This window comes from Mya arenaria, chromosome 12 (genome assembly GCF_026914265.1).
Source record: "Mya arenaria isolate MELC-2E11 chromosome 12, ASM2691426v1".
NCBI classification, from domain to species: domain Eukaryota; kingdom Metazoa; phylum Mollusca; class Bivalvia; order Myida; family Myidae; genus Mya; species Mya arenaria.
Window position 1 is genome coordinate 48202292 of NC_069133.1, and position 25149 is coordinate 48227440.

Sequence of the window (25149 nt, forward strand, 5' to 3'; positions counted from 1 at the left end):
TGGATATTGATTTTAAAATGTCAGATTTATTGGGTTCGCATTTTTTAACAAAAACACACACTCTTATTATTCATTTTTAAAGCTTTTTTCTCTTTTCACTGTAAAAATTATTGAGTTCGTAAGAATACGTATACACCATGAAAAATACAAACGAAACTTGAAAAAAACCCATCACATTGGCGAAACTGAATCTCCTAATGCTAAATTTACTTCAATTTTGTTCATATCATCATGAACACATTCTGAGGCGTTTAAAATGCATTTTCGTATAACTGATTGCGATTTGTTTTTGCAATGTTTCAATCTAGAAAATTGCTTAGTTTTGTGTTCATCTGGCATTGTCTTCATACCGTGACCGGTGAAAGAACATATTTTGACCCACATAAAATCACGACAATGGTCGCTGTCCTTGCGTGACTCCTTTTCTGTAAAATATTGACACAGCCCCACACCCCAAAAAATAACATGACTCTCAACGGTCGTTACTGTAAATAGGTATTTAACCCCACCGAACAGAACCGACTATGTTGGTCATTTAATTCGTGTGCTCTTAAGTCTTCGTAATACAGGTGGTAATGCTGCAGCTATTGCTGTTGATACTACCACTACTGCTTCTGCTATTGCCACTGTCAACACCACCGCAACAACACCACCGTCACCACCACAACAACCACCCCCACCAACGATGATGATGATAATGATGATATCCCTAAAACTACTGCCGCTCCTGCTGAATTGTTGTTGTTGCCACTTCTACATCAACAGCTACTACTATTCCTTCTACTAACTATCATATTACTACTACTGAGGCTACACATCTCGCGTTAATCAACTATATGTTGCTGTGAATGAAGGAACTAAGCTTTTTGTATCAATGCGAAGACCCTTTATTTATCTATTTATAATGAGCGCAAAGTGCAATGAATCCTTGAAGGGACTGTACACCGGATTCGCACAAAAAAAGTTTTTTCTGTAACGAATCTCAGGACAATTATCTAATGGAATGTGTTACACTTTGATATCATAATTGTAAAAAAAGTACCAAAATGTAAAAAAAAATTGTGTCGGAGACCGGGTTCGAACCCGTGTCACCAAAATTGCAGTCCAGCGTCGTATCCAATGAGCTCGACGGCTTACTCTATTAATTACATAATTAAGCTATACACGTACTTCGGTAATATCACGTGATAACAGCGACTAGCCAATCACGCATAAGGAATTAATTCTACCTGGTAGACATACCCAGTAATCTTTTTAATGGAAAAATACGAAATAACTGCTAAACTTAAATAAATTGTAAACTATGTGGTACTTCAGTTAGTAAGTAATAATAATAATAACAATAATAATAATAATAATAATAATAATAACTTTATTTAACGAAGTTTCAATGCATTGTACACATCGATGCCAAGTTTATGTAAGTTTTCGACAATTTTCTTTTTCCCCCGCTATTTTATCATACGGAGTACAGCCCCTTTAAGCAGATTTTCGACATCCACAGATAAACGACTCCCCGGTATCATTTTATTAAATATACATGAGTCACAACATTTTGAGCCGGTAGTCGATAAGTTTGACTGGGGTTCATGATTCTATTTGGGTCAAAATACATCCTCACGCTGGCCAAATCCTTTATAGAACAATACCGTAATCAAGTTGTTAAATTAAACGACTTGATTACGGTATTGATCTATAAGAGGCTATTAGGATTTGGCCTGCGTGAGGAAAATATTTAGCTGTTGGAGAACTAAGAAATATAGTTATAGTACATTTGATTTGTTTTCAATCTTTAAACATAATTCAAGAGTGTGGTTTAGATAGTTAAATATTGTTATCAAGGAGATTGTTCATAAACAATATCAAAGATGTAATGCTTAGCTTAGTTAATTAATAATTATACTTTCTATGGTTAAGAAAATCATGTCAATACTTAATAATAAACTATGATTGAAATTTTTGTTTTATTTTTGACAAGTGTCGTAATAAACAAAATGAGATGAAGCGTTAAACCTAAGAAACATGAACAATAGAAATATTTTTCCGAAAAATGACCAAAATCATTGCTCCCCTGAATTTCAAGCTGGTCGTAATGGCCATTAAATGAAATGAATTAGCTGTACAGCAGATAACTGATAAAAATTACATGGAGAACCAAGTCAGCCCTTTAACCCTTTGCACAAAACCACTGAATGGAACATAATGCATATGCTACTAAACTCCAGGTATATGCTGGCATACAGGGGTTTCCTTCTTAATCGAAAATTGGATAGGATTTCTTGGCATGTCAACATTTGGAAAATTCATAAAAGATAAAAGGAATGAGTAAAACAGTTTAGAAGCTGGTAGCCGTACTATTGGTTATTCAGACGGACGAAGTATAACTTCGTTCTTCCAGACGCAAGTCAATGTTCTCTTGCAATACATGTATGCAGATTGTACATGATTTACCTTGTTTATTTCCCGCAAAAAGACCTGAACACCAAAGACATATAGAAAACATTGTTTCAAAGCAGAGAAGTGTGAACAATGCCCTCACATCTGGGTTGTGTCTTGTTCTAGTATTTCTTACAGAAAAAGTGCTTATATCCTGTGCTCCATCAACAGCATGACAAGAGTAACATATAAACTGTCATCTCCAGAATCCTGAAAATAAATAGAAGCTCTTCAGGTGTAGATGGTTATGTCACATGTCAGAGTTAGGTAGGATCTACCATTTTTATAGGGCAAATTTGACAGGTGTGCATGTCAACAAATGGAGAAACAACAGCACCAGGTTCACTGAAAATGTATCAAATACCATTTATTTGCACCATTTTTTTCCAAACTGATAAAATGCATTTACTTTTAAACATACCTTAATTAACAAACACCAGATATTCAATTAAAAACAGTTTTTTTTTTATTCTATTCAAAGATCATGTTTTTTGTTTTGTTTTTTAAAAAGCGCTGGTCTCCCCCATTGTGTGGTCGTAGGTCATGACTAACCTGCAGAGCAAGTATGAAGTTCTTGGGTCCAAGTGTTCTTTAGTTCTTCAGTTGAAAGAAGTGTGAGGTACTGCATGACTTGTGACCAACAAATTGTTTTTCACCAGAAGGTCACTGTGACCCTGACCTACTGACCTCAAAGGGGTCATCTACTAATCAAGACCAACTAAAAAAGCAGGTATGCAGTTTCTGAGCCCAAACATTCTATAATAATTCAGCAGAAGCCGTTATTTTACCTCAATGTTACATTGATCTTTGACCTTCTGGTCTTTGAATCAGTAGAGGTGAAGTATGAAGTTCCCGGGCGCAAGCGTTCTTTATTTTTTATGCTGAAACCTTTTTTTAACCTAAAGGTCACTGCGACCTATACCTTGAACTTTGACCTAGTAATCACCAAATCAATAGGCATCATCAACTTGTCATGACCAATAAATTATTGGCATATCAAGTATGAAGTTCATATATGTGCAAGCATTCTTATTAAGTTATTTAGCAGAAAATGTTTTTGACCTCAAGGTCACCGTGATTTTTACCTGCTGATGTCAATAGGGGTCATACTAGTAATGACCAATAGACATATCACGTATAAAGTTCCTGGGTGCAAGCGTTCTTTAGTTCTTCAGCGAGAAACCATTTTTTTCACCTCAAAGTCACCTTGACCTTTTGACCTCCTTATCTCACAAGCATTAGGGGTCATCAACTACTCATGACTGACTGGCATGCCAAATATGAATTAATATCTTTGGTTTAAGTGTTCTAAAGTTATGGAGCAGAAACTGGGTTTTTTCACCTAAAGGTCACTGCGACTTTGACCAATGACCTACTGACCTCAAAATCAATGTGGTCATCTACTAGACATGATCAACTGGCACACCAAGTATGAAGTTCCTGGATGGAAGCGTTCTTTACCATTTAGCGGAAACCATTTTCAGGGCTTTAGGTCACCGCCAACATATCTTTTCCACCTGAAGGTCACTCCAACCTTGACCTTCATCTACTGATCTCAAAATCATTCGGGGTTATCTACTGGTCATAACCAACTTGTATACTAAGTTTGAAGTTTCTGGGTCTTAATTAGCGTTCTCTAGTTCTTGAGCAGAAACAATGTGTGACGTACAAACTAAATGACTGACAGACAGGGCAAAAACAATATGTCTGCTAAAAAGGGAAGAGACATTTTTAAAATACACCGACATACAGAATGATTGACTTTATAATTATATATACAAAGAAAGGGATATATTTATGTAAGGTATAATATACAACAATATTACCCTGAAAACTATACAAAAATATTACCCTGATATGAATATTACCCCGGGAATTGTACAGCAAAATTACCCCGATAAAAATATGATCTTAAATAAGAATAATATATTCTTGTTCGAATTAAAAAACATAAGGATGGCTTTGAGTTGACTTTGGCTGAAATACAAATAAATGAAAAGATACATCAACTAAATCGTGATAATAACTGAACACTTTCATCTTTATTAATAAAGTTGTAGCCTACTCAAATAGTCATATCAGACACGACTATTTACAACAATTGACAATGAAATTAAATACACACCCAGAAATGGAATTTCCCCGAGGACAAATAATTGAAGCTTCATTGAATATTCTAAGATTTCCTGTACTAATTAAAAGTTTTACCAGTAACTTAATAAATAACCATTAAAATGAGCACAAAGTAGTGTTCAGAGAAAATTAAAAAAAAGTTCCAAGTCAGCAAACACTTAATAAAAACAAGATGAAGGGATGAGCCAGATTAATTAAAGTTTTAATCAAAGTTGATTCTAAACAAATTTAAACCAAACTGTCCAACACGAAATGTAAATTGAAAAAAAAATCAGTCTTCAACATACTGCAGCTGAAATTACAGGGACAATCTCAATCTTTCCAATTAAAAACTGCAGTGGAAATTACAGGGACAAACCCAGTCTTTATCATTAAATTATCCAGTAGAAATTACAGGGACAACCCCAGTCTTTATCATTAAATTATCCAGTGGAAAGTACAGGGACAACCCCAGTCTTTATCATTAAATTATCCAGTGGAAATTACAGGGACAACCCCAGTCTTTATCATTAAATTATCCAGTGGAAATTACAGGGACAACCCCAGTCTTTATCATTAAATTATCCAGTGGAAAGTACAGGGACAACCCCAGTCTTTATCATTAAATTATCCAGTGGAAATTACAGGGACAACCCCAGTCTTTATCATTAAATTATCCAGTGGAAATTACAGGAACAACCTCAGTCTTTATCATTAAATTATCCAGTGGAAAGTACAGGGACAACCCCAGTCTTTATCATTAAATTATCCAGTGGAAATTACAGGGACAACCCCAGTCTTTATCATTAAATTATCCAGTAGAAATTACAGGGACAACCCCAGTCTTTATCATTAAATTATCCAGTGGAAAGTACAGGGACAACCCCAGTCTTTCCAATTCAATAATGCAGTGGGAATTTCAGGGACAATCCCAGTCTTTACCATTCAATACTGCAGTGGAAACTACAAGGATAGTTCCAGTCTTTCCCATTCAATAATGTAGTGGAAACTTCAGGGACAATCCCATGAGCCCAAAAGTTCCTGTGGTCCTGTCAAAAGCTCAAGGATCAAAGACCAAAATTACTTTTAAGAACACAGTTTCAGCGTCCAGGTATCAGGACATTCATTATTCTGCATAAACAAACAAGAGGCCCAAGAGGGCCTATGCTCTACAAGCATGGCCCTTGTGGTCATTTTCAATCCAGAGCATGTACGTTTGAGTAATAGGAACCAAGCTCTTATGGATATCTAAATACTGTACAAGTTTCATCGAGATACAATCAAAACTGAAGACTGTATCGTGTTCACAAGCTAGTGTTTACACAATAGCATTTTTTTATACTATCAAGGGCCATAATCTAGGCATGCATGGGGGGATCTGGCTGGTTTTCAAAAGGAACCGAGCTCTAATGGATATCTAGATACTGTACAAGTTTCATCGTGATACAATCAAAACTGAAGACTGTATCGTGTTCACAAGCAATTGTTTACAGACACACGGACGCACATACTACGTACACATTACCATCGCATAAGCTCTTCTGGCCTTTGGTCAGTAGAGCTAAAAATGTTAAAATGCCCTTGCACACAGACCATTTGTGCAAGATGCTGCCCTTGCACACAGACCATTTGTGCAGGATGCTGCCCTTGCACACAGACCATTTGTGCAGGATGCTGCCCTTGCACACAGTCCATTTGTGCAGGATGCTGCCCTTGCACACAGACCATTTGTGCAGGATGCTGCCCTTGCATACAGACCATTTGTGCAGGATGCTGCCCTTGCACACAATCCATTTGTGCAGGATGCTGCCCTTGCACACAATCCATTTGTGCAGGATGCTGCCCTTGCACACAATCCATTTGTGCAGGATGCTGCCCTTGCACACAGTCCATGTGTGCAGGATGCTGCCCTTGCACACAGACCAGCTGCCCTTGCACACAGTCCATTTGTGCAGGATGCTGCCCTTACACACAGTCCATTTGTGCAGGATGCTGCCCTTGCACACAGACCATTTGTGCAGGATGCTGCCCTTACACACAGTCCATTTGTGCAGGATGCTGCCCTTGCATACAGGATGCTGCCCTTGCACACAGACCATTTGTGCAGGATGCTGCCCTTGCACACAGACCTTTTGTGCTGGATGCTGCCCTTGCACACAGACCATTTGTGCAGGATGCTGCCCTTGCACACAGTCCATTTGTGCAGGATGCTGCCCTTGCATACATACCATTTGTGCAGGATGCTGCCCTTACACACAGTCCATTTGTGCAGGATGCTGCCCTTGCACACAGACCATTTGTGCAGGATGCTGCCCTTACACACAGTCCATTCGTGCAGGATGCTGCCCTTGCATACAGACCATTTGTGCAGGATGCTGTCCTTGCACACAGTCCATTTGTGCAGGATGCTGCCCTTGCATACAGACCATTTGTGCAGGATGCTGCCCTTGCACACAGACCATTTGTGCAGGATGCTGCCCTTACACACAGACCATTTGTGCAGGATGCTGCCCTTACACACAGTCCATTTGTGCAGGATGCTGCCCTTGCATACAGACCATTTGTGCAGGATGCTGCCATTGAATACAGACCATTTGTGCAGGATGCTGCCCTTACACACAATCCATTTGTGCAGGATGCTGCCCTTACACACAATCCATTTGAGCAGGATGCTGCCCTTACACACAGACCATTTGTGCAAAAAGATGCCCTTAAACATTTGTGCAATATTTTTGATGGCGTTGTTTTTCTCACCTTTTTGTGATTGTGGACAGGGGCCTTGGAATTGTGAATATGAATAACTGGTATGGCGACACTGAAATGTGAAAGAAAGCCATCATTTTAAAATATACATTTATGAATGAAATATTGCTATAAATTGGGATTATATAACACTGCTTACTACCACTTCAATGCTAAAATAATTTATTTTCATTAACATTATACTGAAAAACAGAATAATTTTGAGAAATTGAGACTTTTTCTACCACTCCGGTAAAAAAGAAGATCTAATTGTTTTAAAATGTTGTATGTAGGCCCAACATATGCCCATTTTAAAGCAGAGAAAATCCTTGTTTTTTGCATTGAATACTATTAACCAGTTTTAAGAGCCCCTCCTGAACATGAGAATTGCTTTTCCCATTAATATAATTATACCAAAAAAGATAACTGCATAGACTTAGTATTTTCCAGCCCCTATAGTAGTTTCAACTATGCCAATAGGTTTACAACCTTCAATAACAATAATGATTTACAACATAAAGTAAAGGGTCAAGGGTTCTGATTTGATCTTAAAGCCATATTTGCATTTCATGCCAGTACAAATTGAAAACGGACACTCCAGTCTTTTAGACAATTTTCAAATTTGATTTTATGACAGGGCTGAGGGGTCTCTGTTAGCTTTTGTAACTTTCAGAAAAGTTTAAATATTGACTGACCAATTGCCAGCTATATGTTAAGAAGGGGTCAGGTATAAATCACCCATAAAGGATTAGGGGTTGTTTAATCAAGGGTAGCTGTAAATGCAAATTCAGACAAATAGGATGATATAGTGAAAATGAAGGGGTATTATCAAAGGGTACAAATCTTAACCATCATTTGACATTGGCAGTGATTCCTTTTTGCTGCGCATCCGGAGTGGTGGATAGGTCATACAGGATTTTTTTTTTAATACTTAAATGATGGAAGGGATTCAAAACTAACCTTAAACCTAAACCTCACCCTTTACGTTTTTAATCCAAAATCCCTTTAATACTTTATTTTGTTTTCCATATATATTACACTTTTTCGAGGGGACCAATCATTCCTAATCCTAAATATATGCGCTTTTTTGGACAAGGGACATGTACTATTTTTTTAGTACAAAATGTATGCACAACACTAGCTCGAGACTCTCAGATGATTGCTGGACCTATGAAAGTGAAATATTTGGAGTTCCAAGGAATGCACTCAATCAGCGTTGAAAATTAATCACTGCATAGGCACTGTCCAATATTATTCTGAAACGTCTTGGGCGATATCCCTTCTACAGTTTACTTCAGTCAATATTATCATAAATTAAATATTGATGACATTTTATACTTATTCATTCACAAATAATCTTCTTAAGTGTACATTGTACCGCTTATTAGTGTAAGTAAAACCATTCAGAGGGAAACATTATACGCTCTTTTGTTTTAATCTGTTTCAGGACATCATGTATACTAGCATAACATACAATGTTGCAATCTGCAGCCAATTGCATAAAACCTTAAAAAGGTGATGGTGTGTAAGCTTATTTATACTCACATCTGAATTCAAGGCCCATTCGGCGAGTGCTCTGATAAGATTGTCAGTCACAATTCGGCGAGTGCTCCGATAAGACTGTCAGTCATTTTATGTTTTTGGAGCATTGAGTGCAAAGACAGAATGTAACCCTGGTTAGAGCTACCCTGGTTCTTTAACATACATCAGTGTATAGCTGTGTCACACAGGACCCCTATTTAATGTCTCTCCTGGAAGAGGATTAGTATTTCTTTAGTGGTGCGGCGGGGAATCAAACCTTTGACCCCTGTATTATCAGTAAAGTGTGTTACCACTATACCACGGATCCGCCTTAAAAAGTTAACCCATAAAAGGTTATTTGTTGGGCAGTTCACATAGTAAAACACTTTGATTGGTTAACTGAAAAAAATGGGATAAATAATGACCAATCAATAAATAATTTGGGTAACTTTATCCTAACCAAAGAATTAACAATTTTATACAATTGGCTGCTGATGTTGGATACCTAATAAATATTATATGTTGAATGAAAAATGTTTAAACTTGAATTATCATACTTGGTCAACATCAAAATAATGCATCCAATTCGGAACACCTTGGCCATTTTCCATTAAAAAACAACCTTGGATGTATATGGATGGTTTACAATGTCAGAAATCTTAACATTTAACTAAGTTGCAAGAAGATAGTGTAGTTATTTCAATTTAGCAGTTAAACTTAATGACAATACTCTTGGGAGCCTTAATTATTTATACAATAATACATTTCACTGGCAATCAATTTAAACTTAGTTATACAAAATACACTTTAAAACACTGCAATTAATTAACTATTACTTTATATCTTACCAATTACTTCAACTGATTTACCAGCATCCAAGGTTGGTTTTCAACAAAAAAATGGCCGAGGTGTTGTGAACGATTGCATGCAAATCTTTACAGTAATGCAAAAGTTCAGTGATGTTGAAGATATGCATGGTGGGGTTTTTCTACAATGTATATATTTATTAACTAAAGAAAGATGTATAAAAATATGTTTTTCACCATCTCTGGTTGAAACAGTCACCCATGTTTCCACAATGCTAGATTTATCTATGGGTCTTTAGAAACAAATCATATCTTAAAGACCTTTCTATTTACTGCAGTAAATAATGTAATTGGTATCATGTTTTATTCAGTTATGAACGTGAGCCAACATGCTCAATTAATTTAAGTTCTGAGTTCTGCACTTTGTATGTACATGAGATTCTGCAAGTCGTCTCGATGAGGTGAACATTTGAAACGAGTTACATGAAAATCCTTGAAAGGGTTTAGAAGATACAGAGTAGACACAAAATCTTTTGTTCTAACACTGAACTTGACCTTGAGCCATCGTGCATGGAATGTGGGATCTTTCATTGTCTTGTTCTTGTGAACATTTGACTCAAGTTTCATGAAAATCCTTTAAGGGTTTTAGAAGATAAAGAGTGGACACAAAAATCTATGGCTCCAACATTTGACCTAGACATGGAGCCATCGTGCATGTAATGTTGGTTCTTTATGTAGTCTCGATGTGGTTAACATTTGACCCAAGTTTCATGAAAATCCTAGGTAGGGTTTAGGAGATACAGAGCGGGCAAGGAAGTGTAATAGACAGATGGACCATTTCTAGTCTAGCAGATCATTTCAAGCCAAATTAAAACTTGCCAATTTAAAATGTTTTAACATGAATTACCTGAAATAAAATAATATAGCTTTGAGGCTCTTCCATCTGATGAAAGAATGAAGTCTAAACATTTAACACCATTACCTCGAAAAGAAACAGAAAATACAAACAAACTAGAATAAAAACAGAAGTAAACTAAACAATTTAACATTGAAAAATATTGAATTAATGCTGGAAGTCTTCACAGTGAACTAAAGCTATGTCTGCAAATCGCCAACAATGTTAAGCCCGCCAATGTTGAAAGCAAAATCATGAAATAGACTACCTTAAAATACAAATTTGTGAAACAGTTCCACGAAAGTTTTGTTGAATTAAATATCAAAAAGTTTTCATTAATATAATAATCATATGAAAATATCGGCATTGTTTAATGACTGGGATACTGTCTTCTCATGTAGAACATTAGCGCAAAGTTATTTAACATTATCCCCCAATGCATGGCCATGTTAACGCCAAGACAAGCCATATAAAATATAAATACAAGGAATTTTGACAAATGACAGTCGACCTACAGACTAAGTCAAACGTCTTCCACACATGCTAGAACTTACGTTCTTCTTCTATTAAATGGTTAACATTTGTGAAAAATTATTTCCTAATCCGCAAAATCATGGCCACATTAAAGCCCAGACACTGAAGCTAAATTACAAGAAATTTTTCATAAATGACCATTGACTTAAGCCTAAGTTATTGGTTTTGCACACATGCCAGAACTCTTTTTATGGATAACATTTGTGCCAGGTTATTTTAAATTTCCCAAAATGCTTGGACAAGTTACAGCCCCAACAACATTGGCCTGCTGAAACAGCAAGCATAAACCACCATTGTGACAACTATGTAGAGCGCCCTGCAAGCAAGCTAAACAATACCCTTTTGAAAGACAACACTAGAACATAGAACAATGGATCTTTATATAAATTAAAATACAATTGAGACAACTTTAACCAAGAGCTATAGTAGGTTTAGTTATGAAGTCTATTATACATGTTAAACCTGTCCTAGGTCGGATCCTAAGTTTCATGTACACTGATTTGTCCGAGCATAAAGCATCTTAATTAGCATACTGGTATATTAATACTTTCAATTCATTAAAAACTTATATTTTACAAAACAATTTCTACCAAGTTAAATAACAATAATTTTTAGAGTTGTCAGTCAAGTTGGAAATCTTAACAATGGCAATGATTACCATCTATTATGAAAGATTGAAGACCAAACAATTAGCAATCAATACAAAATTATTTCCATTCATGTTTAGACCCTAAATCTATTCTGCATCTTTAATAGTTTCATTATTTTATTGCTATATATATATATATTTCTTTATTGTTTAGACAAATATGTATGAGGGAGGCAGGAGTACAAATGTAATTATGCTGAGAAGTTGGCAATAAGATTTTGTTTAAAAAGAGGAAAATGGCGCCAAAAAACGTCTTAAATCATGAAAAGAAAGCTAAAGAAATTCAAAACACATTGAAAATCATTATACAAAAATTCACTCTCAAAATTGCCATTCAATGTTGAACTATTCAATCATCATAACATCACTAGCTGTCAGGCATGCTGATGTCAATAAAAGAAAGACAACTGTATACATCTACTCACAGAATCTCCACACAATACATCATGGATCAGCAGTCTGCAGAAATATTTCCATATCAGGAGATGGGAGAGAAATTGGTTTTATGTCAGCCAGCTTCAACGCCATAGCTGCGCCTCTTTTCATTGGATTCTTAGAACAAGCCTGAAATGAAAATGTTTTTTGGGGCAGGATAAGTTCCAATTTCTTTCAACATCAGATCTGATGATATTTTAAGGGACTCGCTCATGTTTTGGGACCAAAAATGAATAAACCGGTAAATGCGTCTGAAAACTTATTTTATAATTATTTTACTCTTTGAAATCGTAATTGCAGAAAAAAAATTCATTTATAGTATAAACAATTTTGTTTTGATTTTTTTGTGGGGTGCAAACCCACACCAGTATAGTAAAAAATATATTAGAAAACCAACGCCTTAACTACTAGGCCCCCCAGAATTGTATCAGATTGATATTTTGACCTTTTGACAATACAAATTGATAACATCATGTGAAAGTGTCAATCGACCAATCATGCATCAAAAAACCTGTTGTTTACGTTAATGAAAATATTGGTCCTTAAAAACAATAATTAAGTAAATATCAATATTTGCTGAAAGGTTCCAGCTTTTGATATTTTAGTTTTAATACTCCTGATGACTAGCCACTCTTTTATTTCGTAATTAAAATAAAGAAAGTACATTTAAAAAAACATGAGGGAGTCCCTTAAACATAATACTGAACACCAAAACAAGGGTTTTGGACTTTAGTGACACACAGTTTTTTTATGTGTAACGTTCGAGACCAAACAAACACCAACAGATCCCTTCGGAGAAAAGCATGCTCAACCCTAAAGGGTTTCACTGGTCTTTATATATACACTAAATTGTACATACATTTCATACATACTATGAACGTACTTCTGTCCATAACGAAATGTTATACATTGACCGCACATATGCCACCTACAGAGGACCATTACACTATGAAAGCACATCCGCCAAAAACAGCGGATCGTTACATTACTTTCCCCTCAGAGAAAGCTCGTCCCAAGTCTTGGACTGGGAAACACATGGGTAAGGCAACTCCGGTCCGGCAGTTGTCATTATCCCCCCGCTGCCACCATTTGTAACTTGCGAGACCAAACAAACACAACAGATCCCTTCAGAGAAAAGCATGCTCGACTCTGAAAGGGTCCACTGATCCACATATACACTAAATTCTCTATTCACACAGAGCCCGGGCTTTGCTAATTTGCATATTACCAACCAAGTTAACATACATACTATGAACGTTCTTCCGTCTATAACGGAATGCTACACTATGAACGCACATCTGCCGCCTACAGCAGAGCATTACATATGCACGGAACCTGAGAGTAGGATTTTGTTATTGGTCCCAGATGGAACATTCTCTACCACAGGGATTTTGACCACTCACTTAAATGTATCTAAATCTTGAGGACTGAATGCTCCTGCTATTTTGATAGCAAATGAGCAAGACAATTAATTTCAGTTACCAGTACTGGTTTTCGACTTAATAATCCAAATACATGTGCATAAGAAGTTAAAAGCATTTTGAAGTGTTCACTACTTCAGTTATGTAATATCTTAAATATTAAAGTTTAAACAAATGTAATATTGATTGTCACCATGATGACTTACCAAGTATTCTAGACTGTAAGTATGTGCACTTGCAGAGCCTCATATTATACTATTGAAATGTTTCCTGGCCCCAATAAAGCAGAGTTGTGATCATTTACAGATAATTCATACAAGTGTAAGACATCTACTGTGCCTTGCATGTTGCAAACTTAGATCTACTTGGACGTCACTCAGAAAAATCACTTTCTTATGAAACATGTGGTGCAACCTTGATAACAGCTTCTAGGTTTGTGTACGCTTTCCTATCATCTGTCTGCATCCAGCATTGTTTACACCTTAACATGTAATAAATAACTTTACATGTATCAATATAGCTCTCTTTTTGACAAAACATCAATTATAAGACTGTAGTTAGCCAGGCGCGTGGCTGACTGTACCCAAAAAGTTAATATGCAGTTGCGTTATGAAATTTTGACAGGTCCAAGTATTTGTCATTCCAAAACCTCTAAATTTTAAATAAAAACTGAAGGGGGTTAGAGTGAGATGAGGTTAATATACACCCAAGCAGGCACTTAGCTGCATAATGCGAGTACATGACTGAATCCACATCATTCCGACTAAAATATCAGCCTAAGTTGCAGTACGCATACTTGACTACATGCATTTTCAGTACTTTAGTACCTCAGAACGGACTGTTTTCCAGTACTAAAGTAGCTCAGAACGCCCAGAATGGGAAAGATTGCACCATTTTTTTCAAACTTTTCCGAGGGGGCATGCCCCCGTACCCCCCTACATAATTATGAATCCACATGAATAGGGCTTGCTACGCCCCTGCCCCGAAGGCATCGATCTGCGTAATCCCAAATTGACCCTAGCTACGCGCCTGTTAACCCTAAAAATATTCTACTGTTATCATGTTCAAGTATAGTTTTAGTTCAATCATTTACAATATTAAAATAGTTAACATTTTTTATTAACTGGCCTTACTTTTGAGTCAAATCACGTACACGTGCAAACATCAAATGTGGGACGTAAACTTCCTTGGCTGATCTCAATGAAAGCAATTTATTAATTGATCGGCAACAAAAAATGCATACAAGTGTTAGGCATGTGGTCTGATTTTCCAACTTAATCAGTCCCCAAACAATAAATTCACAAACGTGTGAGATATGCGATGCTGCTTTCCCGCCATCTGTCACTGTGCAGAATCTTCTGCGCATGCGCGTTGAAAGCAATAACAGCTCTTCAGTGGATATTGATCTTTGAAGATCGTTTTGAAAGGACTTATCGTAAAGAGTCCAAAGAGAACGATATAAACATGCCAAGTTTATAATATTACAGTATTATTTACAAACAGAGGCCAGGGTTTGAACAATTTAAATTTAAAAACCTATGAAGTATTCTCAATTTTAAACCGGAAGAAGAATTGGAAACAAGGAAAGTCAAACTGAAAGTTGTAGAAAAACCATCTTTGTTTGTCAGTATTACGTTTGTGATATTTAAAGGTAGATTCTCTGCAGTTAAGGTTTGTTCATTGGCATTTATGTATGTCCCTTTCTACAGAAATTAATTTATAGTGCAGAATTACGAAAAAACTTCTGTATATTTGTAAAATGTTTACAGGTTTAGAAATTTGAGGTGGGTGGAGAATGTAAACAAAGCCCAAATTCGGTGTTATTTTGGCCCTTTACTCCCGAAAAAAAATGCAGCTAATCATGAAATGTTTATGATTGAAGTATTATAAATTATTAAAGTGAAAAATATTAATGATAATCTGTATAAACAGGCTAAGAAAATAGGAATGTGGTAAACATACACCAGACCAAATAAACAAATCCAGTTCAAACCAGTTCATAAATTAACTGTGTTTGAATAGTTATTTCTACTGTATTTTTATGCCTCCGAAGGTGGGCATATTAAAATCGCACCGTCCGTCTGTCCATCCGTCCGGCTCTGTAACTTAGCCTTGTATGGACAGATTTTAAAATAACTTGCCACATGTGTTCCACATACCAAGACGACGTGTCGCGTGCAAGACTCGTGTCCCTACCTCAAAGGTCAAGGTCACACTTAGTGTTTATTCACAATGGAGTGCTGCATATAAGGACATAGAGTATAGGTTGTCGTGTCCGGGCTGTAACTTTCTCTTGTATGGACAGATTTTAAAATAACTTGCCACATGTGTACCACATACCAAGACGATGTGTCGCGTGCAAGACTCGTGTCCCTACCTCAAAGGTCAGGGTCACACTTAGTGGTTATTCACAATGGAGTGCTGCATATAAGGACATAGAGTATAGGTTGTCGTGTCCGGGCTGTAACTTTCTCATGTATGGACAGATTTTAAAATAACTTGCCACATGTGTTCCACATACCAAGACGACGTGTCGTGTGCAAGACCCTGGTCCCTGCCTCAAAGGTCAAGGTCACACATAGTGTTTATTCACAATGGAGTGCTGCATATAATGACATAGAGTATAGGTTGTCGTGTCCGGGCTGTAACTTTCCCTTGTATGGACAGATTTTAAAATAACTTGCCACATGTGTTCCACATACCAAGACGACGTGTCGCGTGCAAGACTCGTGTCCCTACCTCAAAGGTCAAGGTCACACTTAGTGTTTATTCACAATGGAGTGCTGCATATAAGGACATAGAGTATAGGTTGTCGTGTCCGGGCTGTAACTTTCTCTTGTATGGACAGATTTTAAAATAACTTGCCACATGTGTACCAAATACCAAGACGATGTGTCGCGTGCAAGACTCGTGTCCCTACCTCAAAGGTCAGGGTCACACTTAGTGGTTATTCACAATGGAGTGCTGCATATAAGGACATAGAGTATAGGTTGTCGTGTCCGGGCTGTAACTTTCTCATGTATGGACAGATTTTAAAATAACTTGCCACATGTGTTCCACATACCAAGACGACGTGTCGTGTGCAAGACCCTGGTCCCTGCCTCAAAGGTCAAGGTCACACATAGTGTTTATTCACAATGGAGTGCTGCATATAATGACATAGAGTATAGGTTGTCGTGTCCGGGCTGTAACTTTCCCTTGTATGGACAGATTTTAAAATAACTTGCCACATGTGTTCCACATACCAAGACAACGTTTCGCGTGCAAGACTCGTGTCCCTACCTCAAAGGTCAAGGTCACACTTAGTGTTTATTCACAATGGAGTGCTGCATATAAGGACATAGAGTATAGGTTGTCGTGTCCGGGCTGTTACTTTCCCTTGTATGGACAGATTTTAAAATCACTTTCTACATGTGTTCCACATACGAAGATGACGTATCGTGCGCAAGACCCATGTCCCTACCTCTAAGGTGAAAGATACACTAAGTGTTTATTCACAAGGGAATTCTGAATATAAGGACATAACAGTGTAGGTTGTCAAGTATGGGTGGTATTTTTTATGTTCAGAGGCAATTTAAAATAACTTGCCATATGTATTTGACACGTAAAGGCAAGATCAACTTTTCATGTACTGACCTTGTTCGTAGGTCAATGTCACATTCGGGGGCATTCGTCACATACTGTGACAGCTCTTGTTTTATTAAGATATTCATTTTCAAATGTTAAACTTATCAAATATACAAAATTAATTGTGTATCTGTTGATAGTTACTATAATTAAATCCCGGACTGCACTACAATGTAATTGCTATGTGCATCTGTCTGGGATTGAACCCTCGACCCATTGCTCTGCTGGTGGACACTCTACCATGTCACTATAAAAGCTAGCTCTCACCATCCTCGTTAGTATAGTGGTTAGTATCTCTGTCTGTAAAGTGGGAGACTGGGGTTTGGATTTCCCTTTGCCAGCCAAATATATATTAACAGGTGGTTCCTTTTTCTTTTAATAGTTTTATTAGTCTTTACAAAGATGCCTGCAAATACATTATATTCAAGAATTTGTATTTTTGTGAGAATATACATCATTATTAAATTAGTACAATAATGCTCAGGAATGTATTTTTACTCCCTTTATCTGTGATATATATAATATATCACAAATAAACAGGATAAATCAATACATGTCATGTCCAAATAATTGTACGATGATGGATTTATTTTACAATTTTTGATATGGCAAATCCTTCACGTACAAATTGTTTTGTACCAAAAGTGGGAAGTTATTCTGATTGGGATTCCGGGTTAAAGCATATAGCGTCTATTCAATATCACAAAAACAAGAAATATTACCAGATATGTTATTTTATATTTGTTTTGTATACAAAAAAAACCTATCCCACAAATTATAATGAGTTTGATGTGTTTGTCTTCATTCCATACTGTCAAAACATAACAATATGATATATATGAAGGGCACCTGCAAGGCTGCGGTTCACTGTTTTACACCAATCAGAACACTTCGGCCATGGCCGAGATGTTATGATTGTATTTACGAGGTCTATCTCGAAGCTTGCCGGAGATGGCCCAGTTATTATGCTTAGCATAATTGTTGTCTGTGTCAGTCAAGTTTTGTTTGATTGGAAAGGTAAATCCTGTGCTGTAATGCATGTAATGCTTATTTTGTGAAAAATATCTTTGCACTTACATGGTATAATATGAATATAAACCTTTATTATCTATTTTAAACATAAAATACTTCTCCAAATACAATTTCAATTTTTAACAAAACCCCCCTGTTTTTGCACAAACCCGTTTAGAGGTTAGGGATTAGAAGAATCCCGTATAACATGTCTATTATTTTAGACTGATGTCATGATGTGCTAACATAATTATAACATAAGATTATCTGCTGCAGTAAATAATAAAAATCTTCAAGATTGACTGAATAAGTAAGCAATCAGGTCTTCTAAAACAGTTATGTGTTTTGTACATTTAGCAGGAACATGTATGTATACACAAAATTGCATCTCTTCGAAGCTTTGTGGGTAATCAGTGATACCAAATTTCCTCGATTCAGCTTTTTTCCCCTTTTCTGTCACAAAACTTTAAAAATTAAACTTAAAAATTTAAATTGTGACCTTTTGTCTGATCTAGACAAAAACAAATTGTATATATATAGTGTGATGGGGGGTACTCCTAGTTCATACTAGTTTTTTCTTTCTTTACAAATTTCTGTTGGTATAGTATGTGATGAACTGTCTTAAGATGTCAAAAGCTTAAAGTTATTTTTTTTTTTCAGGAAGCATTCTCAGTCCTAGTAGAGCAAGAGAAAATTGATCAGCAATGGATGTCAAAATGAGACCAAAGCTAGATTTTGCTGATTTAAGACTAAGTAGGGGTATGTCGACCAGCTACAGAATGTTCAAGAGGGAACCGGATAAGAGGTAACTTACCTTTATTATTGAATGAAACCAATCCGATAAGATGAAGAATAAAATCATGAACGAAAATTTAGTGATGGTTCATTATTAGTTTTCCGCAAGCCTGTACACGTACCAGTATCCAAATATATATGGGTAACTATAGTCATGCAAAGTATTTTGGGTCCATTTATCAATGTTTGAATTCATGTAAGAAGTTTGTTAAACTTATTTAATTGACAACAATTATTTAATAAGTAGGGCTAAAAAAAATGAGTCTGTTAACAGTTTTAGTGCCACAAAATAAAAGGGTAGTTCGGGCAGTATTTTGAGAGAAAAAAAATGGTCTGAATATGATAAAACTAGATGGCTTTATTAAAACAAAACCTTCAGGCATTATTACCAATTCAGTTCAAACATTATATATTTTATAACGATTGTGAAGAAAGTTCTGATAACTTATACAAAGTCACTCTCATTGGTATGATGTTGTGTGAGAGTGTGGTCTTGTGTTGTGGGGGAAATCAGAGTACCCAGAGAAAACCCACTCATCTGACTTGATGACCACTTACTGAACTCACATGCAACCAGGCTGGGAATCGGACTGCTAAACAGACAACAAATATGAATCTAGAAACTTTCGCTGTACACAATCCAAAAGGAGGAAAAATATGGAAATGAAACAGACATTTTTTTGTTTTGTCACATTACAAACCCAATCATGCTCCCTGGTGGAATATTGTGGAGGAAACCATATAAACCTAGAGAAACTCATTATCTGTCTGGATGATCTCCAGTCATCTTGCATACGCTGAAGCTGAGGCTGAGGATCAAACTATAAAAGGCTTAAAGGAAAAGCAAGTTTGCTGATGACTGCTCAACTGGGCCTGACAACATTTTGTTAGAAATTATCACAATGAGTGTTGAGAATATTGCACAGAGCCCTCATATTCTTGTTAATGACCAGCAGTTGCGAATGTTTTTGGTTCTAACAATAGAAGTAATAACTTCAAAAGAATCAGTCTTTAAGCTAAAAGTTATAAATATATTTTAGTAACAACCCTGATTGAAAAGCAACATGAAATATCATTCAACATAAATTTTACAATCATGTAACCTTGAGTTTTTGTCCAATTTCATTTTCAAGGTCAGTTCTCAAGGTCATGTCAAGGTAGTCCAAGAATTTGACCATATTTTTAAGTATAACATTGATATACCAAGACCAGGAATTCCAAATTGTAGGAATTCAAGAAAGATCGTGTGATATTATATTCCCCATATTAGTGTCATTGTAAATAATTAAAGAACTAATTTTCACCCATGTTTCCAAGTGCAATGTTGTAAATCAGGTTCTCTCTAGTGGAAACAGTATTGATTGGGAAAGCAGGAAAGTACATGATGTTTAAATGAAATTACATGCCATTCTGTTTTGAAAGGAGTGGACTTTTTTGTTCAGTTAAAATTTCCTTGAAAATAGAGGCATTATTAATTGCTTTGTTAAACCGTAACAGAGTTATATATGCCACACCTTTATACTGATTGTATTTAAATAAACACATTTCCTAGAAACTCTAAATACATTATCATAAGTTTCAAATCTTAAAAGATCATGTTATTGCATTTCATTTTCCAATGGTTGCTGCTTTCCTGAAGCTATAAGCCCTATTAGCGCTTTTATTATTATAACAGCTTTTCCCAACCAGCTGTTCCCACCTAGCTAAAAGACAAAAATAGTTTCCTATCAAGTTTAATTTCAACATGACTTTTTATGGCCTAAATGCATATATGAGAATGTTGCCTTTCTCTTAATTTTGTAATAATGGTTTATTGATTGGACGTCACTGCCTGGTGACTTCACTGGTCCTGCAGGAGCAATCAGCCCTTTAATATCCATATAGGCAATAATAATAATGAGCAGAGATTTTTCTCTGTTTTCGATTTGAGATATAACCAATGTGTTGCTGCTGTAGCCAATGAAGTTGACAATGACTCTCAATAAGTACATTGGTACTTGACCTTAATCATGAAGAATTTCACTTATTTGACATGGTGTCTTAATATTTCACTTGGCTTTCTGAAAACATGTTATATTCTACATCAGTCCTACGCTTATTGACTCTGCCCTTCTTAATCATGAAGGTTTTACATCATTGTATGTTAAAGTAATAGTTAGATGACATGAATTAAAATCTTACCTTATTCTTATTTCACCATTTCAATATTTTTCACTGTTTTGAAATTTCAGCCTGCTCTCACTTCCAAATAAAAAGTCAGCATACACAGGCCTGGGTCTCAATTTTAACAACATCATTTCTGCAATGATGTTATGTCTACATACAGCCCTCTTTTCTGAAAATCCGCAATTTAATGTCATTTAATATCCTTTTTAGGCATAATATTATAATTAAAAGAAGAATTGTTGGTTTCAGTGTAAGATTGCAATATATTTCAACTCATGAACACTAAATGTAAATACTTCACTTTTGGCCTACAGTAATGCCACTCGTGATATATATATTTATATATTGACCAAGGTTAGGTAGAACGAAACCAGTCTAAGGCAAACTTGTATGGACAAAGGGAAAACCAAGATTTGTATTTTACAATTTTCTGAGATGGGCGCCGCCATCTTGCATCTCTTTAAATAACAAAGGAATCGCGAGAGCGCTGCTGTGTGGGAGAATGTGTTATACAATGTCCACTTTGCACCCGAAATATCACGCTAATAATAAAGGTCGCCGCCCTGTTATCTTTAGTCCATATAACAAATAAAAAACAGGGGTAATAAAGTCACAAAGGAATAACCTTGAATTCCTGAAATCACTGTACAAATAATCAAAAATCTATTTAAGTTTGGCGAGACAATCGCCCACGCCGAAAAATATCTGAGAATGGCCAAGAACAATGTCATCAAATGATTGGTTAAAAATAATAAATAATGCTAAGAAAATACCCTAATGGTTAAAAAGGTTAAAAATGTTTTTCCATAAAATTTCATATATATATACGGTCGAAACTGGTTGGCTCGAACTCGCTTGGCTCGAATTTCTTGTTGGCTCAAATTGGATGTAAAGGTCCCATATGTTTAACCTCAATGTAAGCATATCCGCTTAGCTGGAATTTTTCGAGACTCCAGGTATTCTGGCTGGTCCCTGGGAGTTCGAGTCAACGAGGTTCAACTGTATATAGGTTTTGGTGCTTACTCAGTGAAAAATATAACAATCTTACACAAACAAAACGAACAAATATTGTCTATGCTTTAATGATAAATTTAACTATATTTTGGTGAAAAAAAATCTAATGTTATCTTAGTGGAAGTTGGAAATACGTATTGGTGAAAGTTGGAATTCTCCAAGGGCTTAGAGACATGTCAACTGATGCTGAAATTTTGTTGCACTGTAATTCTTTTTTCAAGAAAATCACAAGGGTAGTATCAATCTTCTGGTAAAAATGTCATAGAGGCATTTTAATTGTTACTTTATTCTGTTATTTCCTCCGAATTATGTGAAAGATGGTGGCAAATTTGTTTTCTATTGTGGTATTAAATAGGTCAGTGTTACAATTAAGGTTTTAATAAAGTCAAGACAAGATTAATAATATACTTCTAAAAATCTCATTGCACCCACAAAACAATTGAAAATAAATTGAAATGCACATTCTTGTAAACTAATACAGACAAACTGATGGTATATTTTCCAGACATGGTAATCATGTACCGTTAGAGCCGGATATTGATCTTCGTTATATAAGGCTCTGACTGTAATCTTGCCTGAGAAGGGATCACCAGACTCACTCAATAAACCTATTTTGGAAGTTTTCTTTAAACTTTGGACTTTTTTTTTTAAAATCCAGAAGGAAAGAAGGGAGGGTGCAATCCCCCTCAGCAGCCCCCCCCCCCCCCCACACGCCCCCTTTGGTATGCAGTATTCAAGGGTGTTTAAAGGCACTGGAGTAATTGAAACTCTAGGGGCTGTATGCAGAAAATAAAACTCAAGCATTATTTGTTACACAGACTCTCAAACGTGATTAATGTTTTGTGTATGCAGGTTTTGGGTGGCAAATGATGCAATGTTTAGTCTTAAGGGGTGGGGTGGGGGGTGCACGCTCATGTCCCTCAGCTGATGCAAATACAATTTTTGGCTATGTTTGCCATAACATATTGCTAAATTATTAAAAGGAATAAATTAAGAATATTGTCTGAATCACCAAGTGTTGGACTCAAGCCTGGTACCCCTAAGACGTCTGGGACAGCAGATGTTTCTATATCTTGATGACTGTCAGCTAAATACATTTTTGTTTCATTGCAAAACAATTGTATTAAGCCAAAAGCTCTTATGAATTAATATGAAACACTTTAAGACAAATATATAACACTTTTTAATTAATCAAAACTCTGGTATTTAATGTACAACTGTTTTCAATATATGATGTGTCCTTTTACCCATGTAGTACAGATATAAAATTGTCGCCAATTTGAAGAGGCGAAAAGTATTGATCGGAATTACACCGTCAGAATTTTACAGTAGAAAAGGAAGGAAGGAAATCTTATATGATGTTCAAGTGCCTTTAGTTTTCTTTGAATGAAAAGCTCAAATGTTAATACATTAAGCTGATAGATATATTTTTATAACTTGACTTAAATCTGTGTGGTATGCCGACCATATTTGATTATGCCGACCATATTTGAAATGTGTATGATGCACAATGTTGAAGAACATTATTTGATTCCAAACCATTCTGTATTCATTGTTGCGAAAAAGCACTCTAACGGTAATATTGGACCATTGGCAGTTATGGCTCTATACGTTTAGTCTGTGATAATATTGTGAACTGTCGTGCATCAGCTTGGGAAGAAATATATAGGATCTATTTGTTATTGGCGTGAGATGTAATAAAAGAAAATATTGCCATATTTGTGCAAGGGAATTCAATTAACGCACGTCTCAGATTCCATTATTGTCTTTCAAAGGGAAGGTGTCTTATTATGGAAGTATTTATTAGCCATGACAGTAACATCTTACCATCATTTTATGTGACCTTGACATTGGACACCTTAAAGATTATCTTCTAGCATAATTATATACAATTGTAATGTTTAACATTATTTATCCTTGTCTGGAAAAATATTGGATTTCAAGTGACATTTTGGGACAATGAGAATTGCAGACTGACTTAAACAATACTCCGGGAATATGGACTGGCAATGTTGAAGGAGAAATTGGTGGTTATTGCAGTGTGGTATTTGTATAAAAAAAATCACAATCTAAATATTCATGTGTAGGTGTCATCATAAAGTGTGTTATATAACCGAGAAAATTAACAGAACTATTTTAAGAATTACAAGCCACAGACAGTAAATGAGGAGAACCAAAACACGTTGGCGAAGTTTGAGTTGAGGCCCATAAAAAACGGTGGAAATACGTGTGACCTAATTTCATGATTTCGGAAGCTACAAAGACATATTTTTTGAAAAACAAAACATGTCATTTGGGCGTAGGTTTAGTTGCAGTTCCACTAAAAATGAAATTTCTCCAATTTCCAGAGTGTTCGTCAACCGCAGCCTCATGCTGGAGAAGGTCAAGTTCTTTGGATTCGACATGGACTACACCCTAGCAGGTCAGTTTGATTTTTTTCTTATAGTTTATTTTTTCCTTGTTCATTCGGCATGGCCTTGGTGTTGTTTTCAACTGATTAGCAAAAACCATCACACTGACACATGTTACAAATCAAAAAGCAAAAAAATGTTTAGCCTCTTGCTTAACTTTAAAAAAATAATAGCAGTTGGCATGTGAGCAGTTGTTGAGAATGTTTGAGTTAGTCACGAGGCCTGCATGTGACAGTTCAGGTCACATACCACTATTAAATTGAGAAAGACTAAATTCAACCTAAGGAGAGTTGCCATCTATAGCTCATATTAAAAATCAAGTAGCTTCAATTAGCACAACTATATTACAACCCTAATGTTCACTATATCATACTAATTACTTTCTCTTATGTAATGAACATCACTTGTAATCGGTATTTCCTTCAGGACCATCATTGGTGTTGATGCTGACATCCCTTCAAAAAACGAGCTAGCATTCTAACATGCTATATTGCTTAATCCCAGCACATATCATGTTATAAAACCTGTCACCTGCGGCCTGTGTGCCTGTGTTCCAGCGGATTTATGACATGAT

General features: G+C 36.0%; 1 protein-coding gene and 1 long non-coding RNA gene across 7 annotated transcripts in view; one reads left to right on the forward strand and one right to left on the reverse strand.

The window, feature by feature from the left end:
* Positions 1–1452: 1452 nt before the first annotated feature.
* On the reverse strand, positions 1453–12205 carry LOC128210388 (uncharacterized). Its single transcript, XR_008257154.1, has 3 exons — positions 12121–12205; positions 7303–7363; positions 1453–2646 (listed from the first exon to the last, which is right to left on the reverse strand). It is a non-coding gene; the product is annotated as an uncharacterized LOC128210388 (long non-coding RNA).
* Positions 12206–14959: 2754 nt separating this feature from the next.
* The window catches only part of LOC128210379 (cytosolic purine 5'-nucleotidase-like), an 83906-nt gene continuing 73716 nt past the window's right edge, over positions 14960–25149 (forward strand). For 4 of the 6 annotated variants that reach the window (XM_052914701.1, XM_052914702.1, XM_052914703.1 and 1 more), the window contains exons 1-3: positions 14960–15222; positions 18850–18994; positions 24513–24586. In XM_052914701.1, the coding sequence (XP_052770661.1) occupies positions 18894–18994; positions 24513–24586 (175 nt within the window). In that variant the 5' untranslated portion in view covers positions 14960–15222; positions 18850–18893. The remainder of the gene's footprint in view (positions 15223–18849; positions 18995–24512; positions 24587–25149) is intronic. The other 2 variants (XM_052914704.1, XM_052914706.1) reach the window with 2 other exon arrangements.